General features: G+C 44.1%; 1 protein-coding gene across 1 annotated transcript in view; it reads left to right on the forward strand.

Moving 5' to 3' along the window:
• LOC134651660 (syntaxin-binding protein 5-like) overlaps nt 1-18,193 on the forward strand; it is a 376,139-nt gene extending 357,946 nt beyond the window's left edge. The window contains exons 14-30 of the mRNA XM_063506759.1: nt 327-496; nt 2,156-2,306; nt 2,618-3,179; nt 3,863-3,972; nt 4,024-4,187; nt 4,825-5,006; nt 5,379-5,438; nt 7,766-7,882; nt 8,476-8,598; nt 8,896-9,005; nt 9,236-9,467; nt 9,936-10,044; nt 11,716-11,805; nt 13,844-13,939; nt 14,955-15,079; nt 16,772-16,969; nt 17,892-18,193. Coding sequence (XP_063362829.1) covers nt 327-496; nt 2,156-2,306; nt 2,618-3,179; nt 3,863-3,972; nt 4,024-4,187; nt 4,825-5,006; nt 5,379-5,438; nt 7,766-7,882; nt 8,476-8,598; nt 8,896-9,005; nt 9,236-9,467; nt 9,936-10,044; nt 11,716-11,805; nt 13,844-13,939; nt 14,955-15,079; nt 16,772-16,969; nt 17,892-17,956 — 2,664 coding nt within the window. The 3' untranslated portion in view covers nt 17,957-18,193. The remainder of the gene's footprint in view (nt 1-326; nt 497-2,155; nt 2,307-2,617; nt 3,180-3,862; nt 3,973-4,023; nt 4,188-4,824; nt 5,007-5,378; nt 5,439-7,765; nt 7,883-8,475; nt 8,599-8,895; nt 9,006-9,235; nt 9,468-9,935; nt 10,045-11,715; nt 11,806-13,843; nt 13,940-14,954; nt 15,080-16,771; nt 16,970-17,891) is intronic.
• The last annotated feature ends 830 nt before the right edge of the window (nt 18,194-19,023 follow it).

The raw sequence follows: 19,023 nt of genomic DNA on the forward strand, positions 1-19,023 counted from the left end.
TCTTTACGAAACCCGTAATTAATATTTAAAAATAACACTAAAAAGGAAAAAAAATCTTTATAGGGATCTATCTCCTAAACCGTCCGTTGTAGCGCAAAAATAATAAAATTTTCGTTCCCCTTAAGAACCCCACGCGCATCATCGTCATCATTAATTTTTATTATTAATTCATTACATGTTTGAGAAAAACACTATACATGCCTAGCCGTGAAAAGGTCTTACCGGCTTCGTATCACTATCCGGGCTCCATACGGTCGGCCGTCTATACCTACTCACCCGGCAAGCCCTTCTTTCCCGGCGTCTGCAGTAATGTACTATTACACCAGAGTGGCGTATGGGCGGGCGGAGGCGGCGGCATGTGCGGGCTGCGCGTGCGCGGCGCGGCGGGCACGGGCGGCGCGCGGCGCGCGGCGGGGTTCCAGGCCGCGCTCGTCGCGCTGCAGCAGGGCGCGCCCAGCCCCGTCACCGCGCTCACCATCAACTCCTCATACGGCCTGTGAGTACAGGACTGGTCCTAAACCACAAGAAAAAATCTGGTTAAAAATTTCAGCGCCGAAGTTGTGACAGGCGATATGACTGTGTTGCCGGCCGCCCAGAAATATACGCTTTAGAGCATAGAGAAAAAAATACATAGAGTGCTCACTCCATACATCAGTTTTAGTACCAAAAAGACTATTAGCATCTAGCATCGAGTAGCGGAACTATCAGTACTGCTACTTGACAATAGGTGTAGCCACCGACCGGAAAGTCTTATGCTGTTGAGATAAGACTTTCCGGTCGGTGCTACATCTATTGTCAAGTAGCAGTACTGATAGTTCCGCTACTCGATGCTAGATGTAGACACTGAAATTAATATCCATCATAATAATAAACATCTTAGTGTTAATTGTTTTCTTTAAGTTGTTATATTGTTTTTCGTAGGAAGCAAAACTCTCGTCGTATGTTATGTTTTCACCGTTTAGCTCACTATCGATTTCTAAGTGAAGTGTGTCGATTGCCTCCCACCTGGCGTTTAATGTTTTAAGAGCATCTTCATACTCCCATTTCGCTGTCAACGTTTCTATGTCAATGTTAGCCACTGTTCTTTGAAATGCCCGAAAGTTCGCCTCCTGCTTTCGTAGCGTTTCATCTATCCGACTGTATACCCCATGACTCTTGTACTCTTGTTCGACGGGTCTCTTAGACAAATCTTTGTCCCGCGAGTCTAGCAACTGTTTACTAGTACCCGCTGGTCCCGTTACCTCCTTCGTTTGCTCTCCCCTTACCGTAGTAGGGGTCTTGTTCTTCCACAACTCTTCATTCATCAAGTTCTTACACTCCTTATATACCTCTTCCGTTGTTTCGTAAAGTTGTTCCGTAAAATAAGGATCCGTTCTTGGTGTCTCCGTGTACACCCGGTCGTGGTTAAATTGAAATTCTTTCCATAATTCTTCCAACTTTTTTAATTTCCGCCTAACATACTCCGCGTTGCTTTTCCTTTCCGCTCCATCCTTCTTAAAATTGGTTAAAACAGACTTTATTTCCTCTGCTAAAACGAACTGATTGTTCACGTCCGTCATGTTTCCTCAGTAATAGCTCCCAAAGATTAAATATGGAAAGATCTTACTTGAATATCTCCTGTCGTTTGTGTCACCTGGCCGAATGCTACTGCTGCACTTCGGCTTCTTCTGCTGTTGCTGCTTCCACTGCAAACTGCACCACTCAAATGTTCTGCTAGCTCTTTGCACTTCACTCGCGTATACGTAGCCCGATGGTCCAAGTACTGACGCGCGCGAAGTACTTTTCTCGAAGGACCAAATGTTGAGGATGGTAGCTTGCGGTGGTTGTTGAAAGACCGGAGAGTCTCAGTAAAAATGTTTATTGGTTTACAATGTTACATCAGTTAACTCTAAAATGTTAATATTAATGTTAAATAAATGTTAATAAAATAGTTATTTGTTTTGAATGCACCCGATCGTTAAGAATCCGAAAAGTACACTGATTTGTGCGGAGTAGCGCGGACGGCCGCATCGCCAAACTAAACTGGGTCGCGGGCGCCTATCACGTGTTCCGTGCATGTGCACTGAACAGTCTGAACTGATGTATGGAGTGAGCACTCTATGTATTTTTTCCTCTATGCTTGAGAGTGTTCTGAAGGTTGGTGCGTCGTCCTCAGGATGGCGTGGGGTGGCGAGCGCGGCGTGGTGGTGGTGGACGTGTCGCGGCGCGCCGTGGTGGCGGCGCTGGCCGCGCACGCGCTGTACGGGCACGCCTCCCACTCCGGCGCGCACCCCCCGGAGCGCGCCCGGGAGCCCAGCCTCGACCAGGTCAGCCCCCGACCCCTCCCCGGACCGGTTCTGTTTCATTTGCGATTTATGTTCAGTTGTGCGCTCCGTGCCGCGGCCGTCGGCCTCCCGGCCCCCGGCCCCGACATATCTAGCCGTAGCACCCCGGCTTGTTCTAGTAGCGACATATGGCATGGCATCGTTAGTTTCCTCTCGTAGACCCGACCGAGCGAATCTAGATTTAAGGCTCGTAGGTTCACGTCGGCAGGGGTATCCTCCGACATGTCATATCGCACAGAACATCCCCGGTTTCGGCGCGCCATACCTCACTTTTCCCCTCCGTTCCCCTCAAGCTCGAGGACGCCTCGCCTCCCGCCGCCGCCCCCGCCCCGGCCGCGCCCAGCCCCGACGACGACGAGCGCCCGAAGCTGGACGCCCGCAGGAAATCGACGCCTTGGAAGACCTTCAACCTGAAGCGCCAGCTCTCGAAAGTCGACCTCAAACTGAAGGCCGCGTTCGCGCCGAACTTGGACGAGAAGACGGAGGAGCCCGCGAGCGCGTCGCAGTTTTACGATGCGCCGGCGGAGATCGCGATAGAATCGTTGGAAGAGTCGCCCGAGAGCGAATCGCCGCGCGAGGACGAGGAGGGAAGCGCGTGTCCGGCGCGCGGGGACATGTTCGAGCGCATGCACAAGGAGCTGCAGGAGCGGCAGGGCGACGTGTACGAGCGCATGCACGAGGCCACGCGGCCGGACTCGCTGGCGCTGGAGGCGCCGGCGCGGCCGCCGCGGGCGCGCGAGCGCGAGCAGCGGCTGCTGTCCGTGCCCAACATCAAGTACGGCAAGAAGGAGGTGCGGGACCTGCGGCCGGGAGCCGCGCCGGCCTCGGGCATCGGGAACCTGATGCGGCGCTTCAGTAAGTACCAGCTCATCGCGTCATCCACCTCACCCATCGCGCCGGGCGTAGCACGTCGCGTCCCGCTGTCGTTACGTAGCGTAGTTCTCGATTCGGATTGGATTGGAATGGTAACGGTTTGGCGTTTTTATTCGTGGTTCACTAACGATAGCCCCTTTTCTCATATTAAATATTACGGTAGAACGTTTTGGCTCGTTTGGTGAAGTAGTTAGATTTTTTAATATTAAAACGATGTACTAAAGCGGATGTAAAGAATACTTCTGAATAACTAATGATGGATAACTAATATTGACGAGTGAAGTTTTTATTAAGATTTTTATCATATGCTTTACGCTTTTTGTGATATTTGGCTTGTTATTTATTTTTTACTATTGTATCATATGAAATGTATAGTATACGATGCGTGTGCAGAAGATTACGCCGCGGTCTCGACCTCGGACTGATGAGTTTGTTTTTTCCCCAAGGACGAGGAGTCGTCAGACGAGGACTCTGACTGCCTTAAATATCTATTCGCGGACTTTCTCGGTAACTGCTCATAATTCTGTAACTGCATCGAAAGTTCAGTAGGTGATCTCTGTGTTGTCGAATGTCTGGTTGAGAAGTAGCGCTAAGGCCGGTAGAGGCTAGAGCACTGGACGCTTGTAGCACGCAGTAGCCGGCTCTGATGATCCTAATGTCCCCAGGGGAGTATCTAGCGCGGCTGTGCCCGAGACGCGAGGGGCGGGAGGACGTTGAGGAGCGGCCAGGTACGGTCACTACTAACGGGACACTACTAACTCAGCACAGAGATCACTAACGTAGGGCAGTGGTGCTGGTGGTGGAGGTGTTGGTGTTGTGGTTGTAGATGAACGGCGGGGCGGCGCCGGGCGCGGGCGGCGGCGGGGGCGGGGCGGGGCGGGCGGTGCGGCGTTCGCGCTCGCAAGGTACCCGCAAACTGCACAAGTGCCTGTCCACCGCCTCCGACGTGTACGCCGCGCCCCAGCAGCATTCTCTTCTCACGACGCGACAGTATTGCAGTTTTGGTAGTACAGTCACCTTATTGTCACTCAGCCTCGTCTTTCCATTCTGAAACAGTCGCAATTTCTCTTCTTGGTTTTACGTTTCTTTTCGTTTCCCTTTTCTTCGGTTGAATCTGGCTCTAAATTCTTTGTCGGTCGTCTATTAGTCTTCTTTACGACCGTCGAATTGGACTACTAAATTCACTCTTCGCCCTATGAAAAACATAACTAATCCGAATGCTTTAAAGTTCTCAGCATATTCGACAAGTTAAAGTAACGGCACCGCACCCGGGTTTGCTTCACCCGATGCTCTTGAATTTTACACGTGAATATATAAACTAGGAGTACTTCGGTGCGACCGACTTTTTGCAACTGATCCAAGTAAGATCTAGAAAATATTGTCATTTTCGTTTAATCCTTTTTTTTCGTTGTTTCTTCTACATTCACTCAACTACTTCTTTCCATTACTGATAATAACATATCCGTTGTGGCTATGAATTTGAAGAATATGTAACTAAACAAACTTGAACTCTACTGAGACCAATGACGCGCTTAGATTCTACAAATTCATAGCGACAATTCTTAAATTTTGGTCAATGACTTCCAAAATAAAACGATTCCTAAATCAATCATGATACACCTTGAATTGGCAATAAGTATATACTAAATTTACTCATTAACTCATTTAGAATTGGTCGATTAAAATTGTATGATTACTTATCATTTGTTCAGCCCCATTTTGTTTTGCCGACGAGCATGGATTCAGTTAGAATTTTTTGTATATTTATTTTTGACAAATTTCCAATTTCAGATCGGACTCATTTAATAGGTAATCATTGGAATATACCACGCCTCTGTCGGTTATGATTTACTTTCTAGCTGTTCTCCCAGTAGTTTCATGTGTTCATTGCCAACTTCTAGAATGAGATCCTGAACTTGTGTGTCCAATGTGACTGTCTTGTTGCTCCGGGCCTTACGTGGGAGCACATCCGCGGCTCGGCGTTCCGTGCGGCGTTTAAATACTCAATATTCAATCTCAGGGGATCGGAGATTCCTTCTATAATCTCCTGGGATCTGTCACTCACACATAGACACTAGCGCTCACTCATACACACACATATGCCACACGGTCGCCCGGAACGCCGCCGCCGCCGACTGGTGATCATGCTTGTAACGTTTGTGGTTTTGTTTGTCGGTACAGAACCACCTATTCCGCAGTCTCTCGCATCTATGGAGTACTTACACATTATGCAACCCAATGGTATCCAAACGTTTGCATCAACATTATTTCTTTATTCCTTTTTCGATTTTATTTCCGATTTGCTTGAACGACACGTCATTAAGTGACATGTAGATGGTACGTTAGCGAAATTGTGGCTGTGACTGTATGTCATGTCTCCGCACACTTCGGTTGCACTTGATATGACTCCGTGGCATGACTCTAGATATAAGAGAAGGTGACTTACTACTCAAAACTATTTTATAATCTATCACTCTGTTGCCGGTGGGCGGATCTGTATGTTACATGTGCATATATACGAGCGAGGCTTTCCATATTGTATCAACATGTATCCGTATTATCATTTCTATATTTCCTCTTTAGTTTGAGACGTCGGTACTTACTGTAATCACGAGCGCTCACGTTTTGTTTGTTTGCCTGTCTGCAAGACGCTCGCGTCAGTAGCGGGCCGCCATTGGCGCCTGTCACAATTATTTCTTAATACTCTTTTAAGCTGTTGAGTAACATTAATTTTCTTTTTCTAGCTCGACCACAAAGCAAAAAGTTTATATGGCTCGTTTTTGGCTGCCTCTATATTCGGCTGTCGTTATGTCTATGTATGCTTACGGTACTATCCTTATTAACGCACTAGTCGCATGCCGCCCGCACCTCCTTGGTTGTAGAAGTTTTGTTTGATTGCCGTACGTAGACTTGTCTGTCCGTCCACGCGTTCGCTTCGTATAGCCGTGTGACTACTTGATACTTGGCTAGCGCCTTCCGCGCCGCGCCCCGCTAGAGGGCGCATTTAGTTGGTGTCGCGTGCGCCGTAGTGACAGGTAGAGGCGCCGCGCTAGTGGCTTCGCGCATTACACCATCCATCGCGACTCACGCCACTAATTTCTTTGCTAACTTTAAAAATTTCGTTTCTAACTCGGCGCTTTTCATTCATCTTACCGTTTAGTGATGTTTATTAATGTGCTAAAGATAATACATATAAGAACATTTTTAAATCTTAAGATATTTAAAGAGCTTGGTGTTTTGACTTTTAACTGTTTGTGATCGTAAACATTTTCAAGTCATAATGCCATTTAAATAATTCTAACTAACCAAACCATGTTCAAATTCGATCTTAACATTTCGACTGACTAGACGTTGTGTAAATAAGCTGAGATTGGACGGGCATGCAACCGACTCTTCCGGCATGATTGATCTTTTTTTTGTAATTTTGAAGCACTGTCCAGTGAATGTGGCACATCGGATGGTTTCAGCGTATTTCACAACAGCACCAACTGCGCTAGAAATAGCCTGCAACTCGTAGAGTAACCGGGTGTTGCTGGCCATAACTGACAAATCACTACCTGATGCATTGACGATTAAAAGCACCACCAAGTATCAAGAAGACTTGGAAACCCAATTGCCGTTTGAGAAGTGTATCACTCTGACGGTAGATATCGCTAAGCCGTTAGGCTCATACGAGTGTGAAGGATATAGCGGAAATATTCATTGTCAACAGGTTCTCAGTTCATAGAACGGCGGTCTGGTATCCCGGATCCGCGATTTAAGTCTCATTTGAAACAATGAATTTTTCCTTTACGAAAAAAAATAGAATCGTTAGCAGACGTATCTGCTTTATACACCGTGTTTTTATTAAATTCCGTTAACTTCGGGGTATGGTTAAGTACGTTTAAGAGAACTAAATGGCATAGTTAATTTAAAAAAAAAAAATTTTTTTTTACACGGGCATTACATTTAACTCAACCAAACAATTGAAATCTGTGACATATCAATGTCATTTCGAACATCGATCGACCGAGATTGTACTTAAGTTTAGTAGCAAATGAATGAACTCATTCTGAACACTAATCAATATGTAAATCGGCCCTAAGGCAAGTGTACATGCTTGTAGAGGCCCGAAATGGAATTAATTAGAATATCGGTGTCTTTGAGAAAGTTACTTGATTTAAGCTCAGGAATGCACCCTTGAAATTAACGGAAATCAAAAAAAAAACACGGTGTATAGAAAGTGGGTATGAATGGTATGATTTAACTAGTTCGAAATAAATACGTATGGTTTAGCGGAAGAATCTGTTGGTCAGCAAAAATCTAACCTAACCCTTGCTGACCATTTGACTTTTCTAGTGATCAAAATATTTTTTAAACATTTAATGACTTTCCAATATAAAATAAATATTTCAATATCATGAGAAATATTACAAGCACTTTTATTCGTCAACGCATCACCCTTTTAACATCACCTCACATCACATAACAAAGTTGCCAAAGTAACGTTCAGCAGCGCCCGGCACCTTAGCATATCGCGCGCTCCGGAGACAATAACTGGTGTGTTCTGTTGGCAACTGGCCGCGTAGACAAGCTGGACAGCTCGTTCTCGCGCTCGCGGTCCAGCAGCATGTCCAGCCTGGAGAACATCTCGCAGGAGGGCATCCAGTGTCTCGCGTTCGCTGACAGCTATACGAAGAAGTCAGGTGAGGACAAGTTGTAAATTATTTGTAATTAAAATTTGGCCGTTTGTAGCGTGACTGCCGGCCTAGCCAAGGTTACAATCGCTGTCGCTTCGACAACGAAACGCTTTGTGTCTCTCTATCACTCTTTCATATTAGTGCGACAGTGACAGTTGCGTTTCGATCGCTACGGAGCGTAAGCGATTGGCATGTTGGCTACGCGGCCTGAACTCGAGAATTGTTAATTTAGTCGATAGCCGCCATTTATTTTGCTTGTTTATGCAGTAGACTGAACGACTAAAATTGTTAGCGAAGTTTGCCTGTGACTTAAAATTACTACTATGCAAATTTTCTTAGAACTTTAACGTAGTGTGTGAAATAAATATTTTACAGCAGATTTAAAATTGCCGCTCTATAAAACCTTATAATGCGACTGGTGAATGGCGATTTGAAGCTACGATTTCCGTCACACAACTGTTACTGTTAAAATAAAATAATGGTTCTGCAACGTGTAACAATTTTTTGCGATACTCTAACATTCAAGTGCTTAAGCTTGTTTACATTTGTGATTTATTATTGGTAAAGACAAAAAATACAACATATGATTGACTGTCCAGACCCGACGACGCTGCTGCCGACCCTGTGGATCGGCACGACGCTCGGCTCCGTACTCACCATGATGATCAGCCTGCCCGAGGCCGACAATAGGCATACGCAGCCCGTGGTTGTTTCCATGAGTGGTAAGTTGCCGTCAGTGTTTTTCTTCCGTAAATTTCTTTACTTAGAGATATTTATTATTTATGACGAAGTGGTTCGACATATATAATTGAAATGTAAATAGAAACATTTCGATAAAGATTTGTCCAAAGAAATAGGCGGATGCAACGCCCGTGATTTTGCCCCCCGCCCCCTACATAATATGACACTATCAAAAAAGTAAAAAAAAAAAAAACAAATTACACACATAAATGCTGAAATCTGTTTTTGAAAGTTGGTATTGTTTTCGTCGTTGTTAATCCTTTTTTTATTGTTTTCAGGTGGTCCTATTTTCAGGTTAAAAGGTTCAATTCTGGCGATGTCATTCCTAGACTGCAATGGTGCTTTAATACCTTATTCATTTGAGAGTTGGAAAGATGATGCGAAAGATGTAAGTGTTCTGATAAAAGCTTTTGACTGTGTGAAATACTTTAGATTAATCAATTTGCTGATATTTCAATAATTGCATTAATTAAATCGTTTTAAGTGTTCAATATCTCTTAGTAAAACTATGTAAAACCCTAATAAATCGCTTAATTTTATAACATCCAGTCTAATAATTAACGCTTGGAGTATCTCAGGGTACGGTTCTAGGTCCTACATTATTCATCACTTTTTCAGGTAAGAGGAAGCCGCGAACGAACGCCAACGAAACAAAGCTCATCGAGCAGCGGCAGCCGCATGAGCCCCACGCCGGGCGCGGAGGGCGGCAGCGTCGGCGACCGCCAGTTCGTGGTGATCGCCAGCGAGAAGCAGGCGCGCGTGGTAGCGCTGCCGAGCCAGAACTGCGTTTATCGACAGCAGATTGTGGATACTGATTTCGTTGTTAAGGCTGAGATTGTTAGCTTGAAAGGTAGGTACTTCTTTTCCATTGATTTATTACCCGTATGCAGGAAGAGTAATATGTATGTATTTGTACTTCTGTATGTTAGTGTGTTATATTCAACTTACCGTCATAACCACTACATCAATTAAATTTTAACCGCCTTCGAAAGGGGAGTTTTTTACGAGACAACCCGTGGTCGATTAAAGTTATTCATACTTTTTGCTTGGGGTCTCCTAATTTGTATCACATTTATAACTACCCAGGGTAAAAGGAATGGTTTACGCGAGTAATCGAAAACCTGATCCTGCGGGCTGTAAAAATGTTGCCCTGAAACTTTTTCACAACAAAATATTTTTTTATTTAGGCAACAAACAGTCATATACAAAAATAACGTACATACTAATAAGCACTGTGTTAGTAGACCTTGAGTGGTCTACCTTAGTTATTTTAACCTAAAGTCTGCCACACCTTAAATCCCTTTATTGTAAATTCCAGATAGTGTATGTCTTGTCAATTACCTGTCAACGGGGCACCTGGCCGCGTACAGTTTGCCGTCTCTGCGGCCGCTCGTGCACGTCGACTTCCTCCCTCTCTCCGAGCTCAGGTGAACACCACACCAATAGTTCTATACATTACAACGCCAGTTCTGATGCCATTCACTCGGCTATACCTGAGGCTAATAGGCATTTTTGATATTTTTCCACTAAACGGGTTTAGAATCCGTCTATCGTCGGAGTGACGTAAGAATTGATTTTTGACAGACATGAGTTGGCCCTTAAAGCTATGGCTACGAGTTAAACGGTAGGTCTTAGCGTCATAAAAATGAATTCATAAGTATCAAACAACTATTCTTACATCACTCTGACTATAGTATCCGCAGAAGTAAGTGGCGTGCACGGTCATAAATCATCGGAATCATGCTATCTCTTTCGCACCTGCACGGCCTTATGGAGCGGGCCGTGCAACAATAGTGCAGGTAGCGGTAACAACAATAGTGATGTTTATGACCCTGCTCGCCACTTAATTCTGCGGATACTATAGGACCTAACTCCACACCGACTTAGCACCAAAAAAGTGCGGATCTATAAACGTCATATTTTCATAGTATACGGCGGCACTTTTACACTTAAGAGTGTTCAAGTAGGTAGTGATTTTTGATTCGATGATATTGATTACGTTTGATAAATGTAAGGTCCTGGCAGGTATTTAATTGAGTGATGGCATCGGAACTTGTAAAAAAACGTGCCCGGACGGATCTGAGGCACTGGATGTTGTGTCGCGCTCACGATAGTTGTCCCGTGACACATACCACCTAGACGATTCTCTGCACCAGACGAAGGCACTAAATGATAAACGGCTTATTTTTTACTAGACATAGCCATTAGCTTTGCAAATTTTTCAGCATGAGAATGCTGTTTTTTCAGCTAACGATTTGTCAGTTTTACGGTTTTCGCTATCATTCATCATCAGCAGAAGACCATTCGATTTGCTATTTTATCATTTGGGAGCCGGATGACAAGACTTCCTGTGAGTTTCGATCGGTGTTAGAAGCAGCCCGACGCGCGGCCCGCGTCATTCGTTACCCTGCGGGCCTACTACGAACAATGAATATCGAAATGTCTTTACTTATGTCTCTATAGCTCTAATAAGCAACAGCGATAAAGAAATTTCGGTTTTTGGTGCTCGAGGTAGGCCTCTGACCCTAAGGCCGCGCGCCGGGCCGGCCGCCGCGCCCACCGCTACCGTCGCGCTATTCTATTCACAACATAGTCAAAATTTGCAAATCTATCGAGCACCACCTGTGCTTCCGATATTTGGCACTATCTTCATCTATTTTTCAGTTTTATGAAATGACGCTCCCGTCACACATTAGACACACCACGGATTGAATCCGGACAGATATGAGACACCAATCCACTGTAACAGTTTACCCCGCACGGTGCTGATGATTATTGTATATACACTTTTGACCTCTCACCGCCCCGACACACATCGATCGTTCATTGAATGTACCTAACACCGGATGCTATGCTAACCGAACCTCGTGATTTAACTATTGTGTAACCCTGCATCGCCCGTGGACTTGTCAGTCTAGTTTACCTTAGTAGCAGGAGGAAGAAGCGGGGGCGAGCGGCCTCCCTCACCATCGGATCTAAGTCGGGAGACAAGTGAAGATATTCAGTATTTCACTTATTCCGTGAGATCCGATGGTAGGGGGAGGCGGCGCGCCGAGCCGCAGCGAGTCCATACTGACGGCTGTCTGTGTTCCTGGTAGCTTCCAGACACAGTCCAAACAGAGGGGTATCGTAGACCCAATGCTCTCCATATGGGGCCAACAGCTCATTGTAAACGAAGACACGGACCAGTAAGTCACCGACACACAATGACATGCGTTAGCCATGTTCCGCCACCATGTAATGTGGTCACTCCGGCCTCTGTTGCGTTCTCTCTAGACATGTTTGTTCATGTGCGTCAGCTTCGACCCTCCCCTCCCTGTGTCCCTCGACGAACGGTAGTAGCGGAGGAGGCACCTCGTCGCACTCTGAACCATCAGCATCACTAACAGGACTAACCTACTAATCTGCCTCAAATCGTTAGCTCATCTATCACATCCCCTGCACTTGCACTAATGCTACGGCCACATTAACGGGCGATTATTCGTATCGCGATAAAAACTTCGTTTTTTTTTACGGCGAACTATATGGCCTCACAGCAAACTGTTTGGCATGTCGCGACAGATCAACATTAGCCGAATCCTGATAATGTGGCCGCAGCATAAGGGTGTACGATGAGTTGCCTCCCGCCCAAGGCTGCTTGCGACTGTGCTTCACTAGTTCCCACTCAAACCCACTGCCCACTGTGCCCACTCTTCACACACCACACGCACTCGGCCCACATCAACTGCCGGTGCACCATCACATACCTACTCTACCGACACTATAACCTCTTCTACAGTTTTCACTACACGAGTTTGCTGTCTATATTGGCTGGTTCTTGTTCTCGCTCTTTCTACTTCCTTCTTACCTCAATGCTGAAGCATGAAGGCTTTTGAATGTTCTTAGTTTGAATGTCTTTCGGAATGCAAATTTAGCAGTCATCTTTATTAGATTACGTAAGCTTACGTGTTAGTTATAAATTTGATCCACTAGATTTCATCAGTAAAGGATCTGAGGATGCAAGGTGAGACATTTTTATACTCTGCGAAATTAGAGAATTAGAAATTAGCGTTTTGTCATGAACTAACCTCAGAAATTCAAAATTTTGTGGGTTTTGGGGAATCATAATGTTAACTATTTGGATGTGGAGTGATATGGAAACCATACACCTAAGGATATAAAGTTTCTACAAAAATATAAACAGCTCCGCAAAGTCATAGAGAAAAAAATACATAGAGTGCTCACTCCATACATCAGTTTTAGTACCAAAAAGACTATTAGCATCTAGCATCGAGTAGCAGAACTATCAGTACTGCTACTTGACAATAGATGTAGCACCGACCGGAAAGTCTTATGCTGTTGAGATAAGAATTTCCGGTCGGTGCTACATCTATTGTCAAGTAGCAGTACTGATAGTTCCGCTACTCGATGCTAGATGTAGACACTGAAATTAATAGTCTGAAGTGATGTATGGAGTGAGCACTCTTGTCTTACTATATTTCTCTATGGCAAAGTTTAGCCAACTAGATCATATGTTATATATCTTCCAGTAAGAATATCCACTGTAACTCAATTGATCGGAGGCCCTTGCTTAAGAATCTGACAAACCAAAGTATATTATCGGAAACGCTTGAACTCTTTAGATAGGGTATGAGGGCGTTTTTTTTTGATGTCCCAAACACTTTTTTTTTCAAAATTGGGATTTTTTATGTTATTTCTACTCAGAATCACGAGCTCTTACTATTCTAATAGGAGAAAAAAGTGTCCCAAAATTTCCATACATTTTTCGATCTTTCCATTACGCGACCGCCATACAAAGTCTATGAAAAATGGTGACGGAATGGAAAAAAAACCTTAGGACACTTTTTTTCTCCTATTAGGATAGAAAGAGCTCGTGATTCTGAGTAGAAATAACATAAAAAATCCCAAATTTGAAAAAAAAGTGTTTGGGACAACAAAAAAAACGCCCATGATTGAACTGGACTGCAAAAATTGATATCTTGGTTAGCAGAAAAATCTATTGGTCAGCAAAAGTTCAACCTAACCCTGGCTGACCATCTTATTTTTCTGCTAACCAAAATATATTTTGTGGCTGGCCATTTAATAACTTCCTCTTTAGATAAACTCACGTCACTATAACCTTTTAGTCCTTGTGGTAAGTCACTGCCTGAGTTATTGTGGCCGGATGGCCCAGTGGATGTTTTTACTGGCATCGTTGCTGGTGGTGTAAAGGCGGTCGTGTTGCAGGATAGCGAAGACGTTCTGCTTCAGCAACCGCGGGCACGGGCTGTACCTCGCCTCGCCCACGGAAATACAGAAGTTCACCATCGACGCTGAGTTCTGGTTAGTACCTATCTTATAACAGTAACTACGCCATATTGTTGGGATGTTTAGATCTTTACGGTGCTGAAGTTTCGACTATCCAGCACATAAACCTAAGACCTCTCCCTGCACAGTGCACACCCTACCACTGCAACAATGCAGTACGTTGCTGGTCTTCCATAAGACTTGATCACTCTGAGCGATGAACCCCGTGGCTGACTGTTTTTAATTCACGTGCCACAGGTTCTAATAAAGAAATATATTCCTTATACTGGCAATTCCTTATAACTTTTTGTCGAAGTATTGTGCCATGAACTAGAAAGATAGAAATGTTCGGAAGGCATATTTATTTCCTTTTAAATTGACTCCTTTAGCCCACATTCGCACGAGAGCTTTTTCAACGCGCGTTAGAAAAGCGCTTGAATCTGTCCGCACTCTAAATTCGATTTAACGACCAAGGCTTAAAGTCGAAAATCCAACAACGCTTGATAAAAAGCGCCACCGTTGTCGTGTGAATAAATACACATGTATCCATTTGTGTCATTCAAACGCTTTTTTAACGCGCGTTGTAAAAGCGCCCGTGGGAATGGGGGCTTAGTCCGTCGAACCTAGTGTTGCTGTGCTCTTGTGTCTAAGTTATGAATAGAATTGTCATCATCTTCCTCGCGTTGTCCCGGCATTTTGCCACGGCTCATGGGAACCTGGGGTCCGCTTGGCAACTAATCCCAGTAATTGGCGTGGGCACTAGTTTTTACGAAAGCGACTGCCATCTGACCTTCCAACCCAGAGGGTAAACTAGGCCCTTATTGGGATTAGTCCGGTTTCCTCACGATGTTTTCCTTCACCGAAAAGCGACTGGTAAATATCAAATGATATTTCGTACATAAATTCCGAAAAACTCATCGGTACCAGCCGGGTTTCGAACCCGCGACCTCCGGATTGCAAGTCGCACACTCTTACCGCTAGGCCACCAGCGCTTATGAATAAAATTGTGTTAAAATCTAATTTTCACATTGAAACGTTGGACATGTTTCAGCGTGAGTCTCAACGAGATGCTGGGCGAGCTGTTCCTGCCGCGTGACATGCCCGAGGCACCCAAGGAGAGCTTCTTCAGGGGCCTCTTCGGCGGCGGCTCTCGGGCCCTCGACCGTGAAGAACTCTGTGAGTTGTTTTGTTTATATTTGTTTTCTTGCGGCAGGATAAATAATAGTACATTATTGTCGAGGTTCGGAAGTATAGTCTGTCAAGTCGGATATGTCAGTAGCAATGTAAAGCAAACTAAAGTATGGTATCCCTAAGAAACGAACAAAAAGCAGCAATGTACATCGAACAACGATGAAATGTATACAAAACAGTTCCACAGATAAGATAGAAATGACACACGATTTTCGAACAATTCAAACGTAGTGTTGCTAACCCGCGATTTTTCAAATTTGCCGCCTTTTTCTACTGACAAGATTTGGTTGACCCAGTATAGCTACTTGCAGGCTGAGGATTCGTTTTAAACGGACGACCTTGGGAATCAGTTTAATTGAATCCGAAGCCAGCAAGTAGCCTTCCAGCCGAGTCATATATAGTGCTTTTCTCAAAAATGGTGCAAGAAATAGAAATATTTTACAGAAGCAACGTTCTAATTTTCACAGAAAAAAGTAAAACCATTAAAAAGATTTGCTTGCCGCCTTTAAAAAAAAAAGAAGTGTATTTTTCTGCTGAAATTACGCCAACGTATTTGAGACACCTAAATAGTCGCGGTACCAACATTATAATAATAAGTGCTGATCATCTGTTTGGCTGTGGTAATTTGATATGGCTGTTTAACGTTTTAAAAAGTTTGGAACTCGTTAATAATGGAATTTGTATGCAACATTGCAGTCCCGAAATCGAGACTGCAATGTTGTTAACTTTTTAATTTTTTGAATGACCATAAACTACGCACTTCGCGACCTATTTTTTAACCGGCAACGTCGACTTTGCCGTCCATTTTTGAGAAAAAAATGTTTCATATGACTACCTTAGTTAGAAGTAGGTATCATTGACTCTGAAAGAAGTTTAAATACTACATTTAAATGTTTATAATTATGTACAAATACTTACTGCCAGCGATCATCATGAAAAGCTGCGGTATAAGCGATCGTATTCATAGTAGTCAATGCTACCTTTGATATTAAAGTAGCGTTGTCAAATGTTGAGATTTTTTAACATTCACTAGTACACCTTTCTATTTCAACATTTTAAAACTTGAAGTAGACAGGTTGTAGTATATTCTGTGCAGGGCTTATCTTAATTCCTCGTTTATCATTATTAGGGTCGGTTGCACCAAACTGTTCGTATCGTTAAAGAGTTCGCAATATTTTTATGTATGGAAAGTTTCATAGTAAAGCGCCGGGGCGCGCCGGCTGACGTTGATCCGTCTGTCAAATGTGGTTGGTGCAACTGGCCCTTAATGTACTACGTTTTTTATATATTTAAAAATATATATTTAAAAATATAGATTATTGCCTATATTGTACTTTAGTTACTCACCAGTTAGGTTATGTATATTTATATATAATATAATTTTGATATATATTTATTTATAATAGTATTAAATATTATTTGTTCCCGTCGTCCACAACGTGTCCCGCACTGCATGCCGTCCCGCACACTCCGCTGGCTCCACAGAAAACCAGCGCCGTTGGCCACGCTAGTCGTGCCAGCTGCATCGCTGAGTGGAGACCATTCCGGCTTCACATCTCTATACTATATCCGCTGATTTGTTTATCTTTGCCTTGTATCTGCAATATGTGTTTTGTTTGTATTGATGTGTTGTCTGAATAAATGATTTCTATTCTATTCTATTCTTTTCCTTTCCAGTCGGCGAACAAAGCGGCAAGCCGAACCGCACCGTAGCGAAAGTGATCCCCGGGCCCAAAGAGAATTTGGAGCAGCTCGGCGCGCGCGCCAGCACGGCGTCCAGCGAGGTGGCGCGCGCGCACATGCTGGTGCTGGAGCGCGGCGACAAGCTCGGCCAGCTCGAGGATCGCACCGAGCGCATGTCCAACGAGGCCGCACGTGAGTCGCATTCTAAGTGTAAGGCCCGAGTGGACGCTCGGAGCGGAGCGTTCGGCGGGGCGTGCAGCGTGGCGTCGGGCTCACAAGTGATGTGAGCAGCGTGCACTAAGGCCGCTCCTATAGAATAGGGGGTCATCACACGTTTATGGGGGGGGGGGGGTCAAGAAAATGTGACATGTTGTGACATGGGGAGCGGGAGTCACAAACTTTATGACGTCACTTTAACTTATTTAAAATACTTGATTCGCTGTTACAGTTAAATAACAAATTTTGGAAAGATAATCATTTTATTCGTTTAATTTTCTTTCCTAATCAGTTTTAGGATATAAAATTGCTAATATTTCTTTTTTCAAAAATATTTTGGTAAAATATTAATAAAAGGTACATTGTACAACCTACTTCATTCGATTTGCCGATTTCGTTGAAAAAATGTGACGTCACACCAGGGGGGAGGGGTTTGGCAAATGTGACCAAGTGTGACAATGAGGGAGGGAGGGGTCAAAAAACCTAGAAATTCGTGTGATGTAGTTAATAGATGACCCCTAGATAAATTTTAGTTTGCAAGGATGAGGGTTTGACTGAAGCTCCTGAATCTTTTCATAGACTTACTTCTGGAATTTTTTCTAGTTTATTCATCGATAATACGAGCATAAAATGTAAACTTAACCCCTCGTATGCGGCCTGTCAAATTTGATCATTGAAAAAGTGACCTTGACATTTAAAACAATAGATTTAAATTCTCACGCACGGATCCGTGTTTAAGCGTACGAAGGGTTAAAATACAAGAAACATAGCCCCGATGTTTGCACCGAAAATATATGAGTATCTTATTACTTTTTTATCGTATTCACAAGAAAAGAAAAAAATATCTCTCCTAAATTATAGTGATTTGTGTACTAATGGTTGTGTCGTTTGTTTGCAGAATTTTCGTCGTCCGCGCACCAGCTGATGCTCAAATACAAGGACAAGAAATGGTACCAGCTGTGAGCTTGCCGGCCTCGACACGCTCGTCGGCCTCGCGTCGGCCTCGCTCGTAGTGTAGTACCGGGCCCCGCGCCCTAGAGCTTAGCTACCCACGTAGAGATCTTATGAATACTTTAGACCCTCTAGCCTCTAGGCGTGACTTGAAATGAATGAACGCACAATGGTCCCGCGGGCAGCGCTGGCGCCGCCACGTACCTTCGCTTGCGAAACACCGGAATATTGTATTCTATCTAAGTAACTGTATCAGCACAGAATAAATAATAGTACTAAGTACAGAAGACTCACTCTCTAACAAAAGCGTCTGTTACGATCAGCACAGATATGGCCGCTAGGTGGCGACAGCGCCACGCGCGGCTTATGGCTTTCCCCAAAATTGGGGTGGAACGGATGTACTTTTAGCTACCTGTAGCAAAGCGACGAAATCGCGGAGTGAGACACGCCTGGTATCAGTAAAGCTTTGGTTTCCTCCGAAAGCGGTGCCGACATATAGCGGCCGTCTCCATACAAATACTACGACATCCATATTTAGCCGTATTATTTAGTATGGAGACGGCCGCTATATGACGGCACCGCTATCCTAGGAAAACCGATCTTAAGAAATGATTAACTACTAGTGTGACAGTCAATTTTTTTTCTTCAATATTGTATCGCCAAGATTTGCATATGAGTAGACAAGACAGATCGATCCAGCATAAATCTAGATCAAGACCGAGAAGCGAATAAGGTGTACTCCGGATACGGATTTTCCATATAAAAACAAGGAATTCCCGTTCTTGCCATACAAAATCAATAGGTACCTGAAGAATTCCCTGATTAAGCAGCATAATCCAAAAGACTCTTAAATTCTGCGTAAATAACTGAATGAAATTCAAATAATAATTCTGAAGTTCTCTGTCTAATATTTTTGAAACTCTGGTGTTTTGTAAACGAAGCCTTCGACTTAGCGCTGAATCGTTCAATTATTTCTGTGCCTAATATTCTTACTTCTTTCGGCGGCGCCGGTGCGTTTTCCGGGCGTTCGCAGAGCGTCTCAACCGCTGGTCCTCCCAAACAATTTTCTGTAGGTCATC

The sequence above is a fragment of the Cydia amplana genome, chromosome 10, assembly GCF_948474715.1.
Source record: "Cydia amplana chromosome 10, ilCydAmpl1.1, whole genome shotgun sequence".
In the NCBI taxonomy this organism is placed as follows: Eukaryota; Metazoa; Arthropoda; class Insecta; order Lepidoptera; family Tortricidae; genus Cydia; species Cydia amplana.